The 2138-nt window shown below is 54.8% G+C and overlaps 1 protein-coding gene across 1 annotated transcript; it reads right to left on the bottom strand.

The window, feature by feature from the left end:
• Positions 1 to 122: 122 nt before the first annotated feature.
• ENH_00041680 (hypothetical protein) lies at positions 123 to 1443 on the bottom strand (the record flags this gene model as incomplete). The annotated part of the gene is made up of 2 exons (XM_013580810.1): positions 123 to 725; positions 1087 to 1443. 2 exons carry the CDS (start codon positions 1441 to 1443, stop codon positions 123 to 125), a joined length of 960 nt encoding a protein of 319 aa, XP_013436264.1.
• Positions 1444 to 2138: the final 695 nt, after the last annotated feature.

The raw sequence follows: 2138 nt of genomic DNA, 5'->3' as shown, positions 1-2138 counted from the left end.
AGTGCGGAGGAGTTGGTTTCCCAACTCAAGGGAGACTGGAATGGCATTAGGGCCTGTCGCTACCGCACACATCATCCCTTTGCCATGGCTACGCGGCCTAGAACGCTCGTCTCCAACCACGCCTAGGCCCGCACGTTTAATCGTTCCGTCTTCTCAGTGCTAGGACGGGTGGGCGCTCTACTGCTCTTGTCCACCGGTTCGGGCCGGCCTCGTTCATACGTAGGACAGTCCCGTGCATAGTGTCCCACACCGCCACACTTCTTGCATATTTCCCCCGGACGCCTGGTACGTTCCGCTTTGCTAGGGCAGACACGTGCCGGATGTCCGCGACCCTGACACTCAAAGCAGTCAGCGTGGGTTCCCCCAGAGAGATTTTCAATTTCCTGGCGTCCACTAAGTCCCTTATCTTGGGCGGCCACCCTAATGGCTCGGTTGATCCTTTCTCGGAGTTCCAGCACACTCTGGTTGGGCTCGTAGAGCCATGTTGCGGCGGTCGCCGCTTGTTCCCACGACTGATATTTCACTTGTCCGTTATTCGTTATTAGAAGATGGAGGTCTGTCGGTAGCCCGGCGCAATAGTAGTCCGCGATTTCGTCGGGGGATAGACCCAACCCCCGTTCTGCCACCGCCGCAAACCGGTCGGTGTACTCCTTCGTGTAGTGCACTGCGCCCGCAGCTGCGTGTACGTGCTTCCAGTCCCTTGGGCCGGGTCTATAAACTGCACCCTACGCTAATCCATTCCCTAGAAACTACAGCTATTGTGATTAAGGATACAAAATCATGAGTTTATCAATCTGTCTGTCTGTTTCGCACCCCCCTGGGAGCTCGCCTCCTAGTCCCTAAGGGAGGGAGGCTTGCTCTGGCGCCGGCGCTGTCTCCAGCCCCAGTCTCCACGCAATTCCACGAATTCTCGTGTGCATATAAAATAATAATCACTTTCTCTTACTTTTTGTCTGGTAAGAGGGCCCTGTCTCCCTCCAGTCTTGCGACCCCTCGTAGGTCGCTGGCTAGCTATCCTCTCTAGAGCACTAACCAGCCCCATTGTAGTGTCTGTGCACTACACTTCGGGTCACCATTCCACCGTACCTTTTTCAACTCCGTTAACAATTGACTCTGCGACATGGTTATGTCAAACCGCTCCAAAAGCCTGCGCCGTACTGTTGCCCAGTCGCTTAGGTCGATAGTTTCCTGTAGATACATCCAACAAGTTAGAGCCGGGCCCACAAGGTGGTCTATGAGTGCATCTCCCCACTCGCGCGGTTCCAATCCCATTTGGGCGTACCGGCGCTCGATGCGCAGCAGAAAGGCCTTCATAGTGCTGCCGTCTTCAGGTAGTATAAGAGTCGTTGCGCCGGATGCTCCGGCTCCCCCTATTACAGTTCTAATCACACTCATTGCAGACTGGAATTGGTCCCAGGTGACGATGGGACTGTCCCCTGGCATAACATTGGTCATACGTATCACCTGTGGGGGCGCCTCCTTATGCTCATGCGGCCGCTCTGCCACGGTGCGCTTCGGAGTCGCGTGGCGATGCTAGGCTGGCGTCCCGCTCAGCATTTTGTTGACTGACATCGTAGAAGTCTCCTGCGCTGTGGGGCCGATAACGCGTCCGTTGCGGACATGCATCCCTTACCGAGCAAAGATTTCTAGGTGCGAGGCATTAAAACAAAGTAATTATACTCCCAAGTCCGGAAAGAATAACGATTTCAATCCCGGAACAGCCCCCAAATGTAGTGCGCGGCGCCTACTGCTGCGACTACGCTGTTTCCTGCCCCTCTACAGGTCTACATGCTACACCTAGAATAGCCTCATTTCTCGGTCTCTATAGCTTTATTCCGTCGAAATACGACAATTCAAAAAGTGTCTCTAATCTCTCTCGTCGATTCGCTCCCTTCTCGGAGCTTACCTCCTAGACCCTAGGGGGGGGAGTCCCGCATTGGTGCCGGCGCTATCGCCAGCCCCAGTCTCCACACGATTTCCGCACATTTCACGTTTTCACTAGAACTGACTAACGGTTTTTCTTATTTTTGCATGTATTGGGAGGGTCCTGTCCCCCTCCAGTGCCGCGGCCCCTTGCAGGTCGCTAGCTAGCTATCATCTCTAGGACTCTAGCCAGCCCCATTGTAGTGCCTCAGCAC

Source organism: Eimeria necatrix, genomic scaffold (genome assembly GCF_000499385.1).
Source record: "Eimeria necatrix Houghton genomic scaffold, Enh_scaff3084, whole genome shotgun sequence".
In the NCBI taxonomy this organism is placed as follows: Eukaryota; Apicomplexa; class Conoidasida; order Eucoccidiorida; family Eimeriidae; genus Eimeria; species Eimeria necatrix.
Note: the sequence above shows the minus strand (reverse complement) of the source record. Positions and strands in the feature narration are given on the sequence as shown.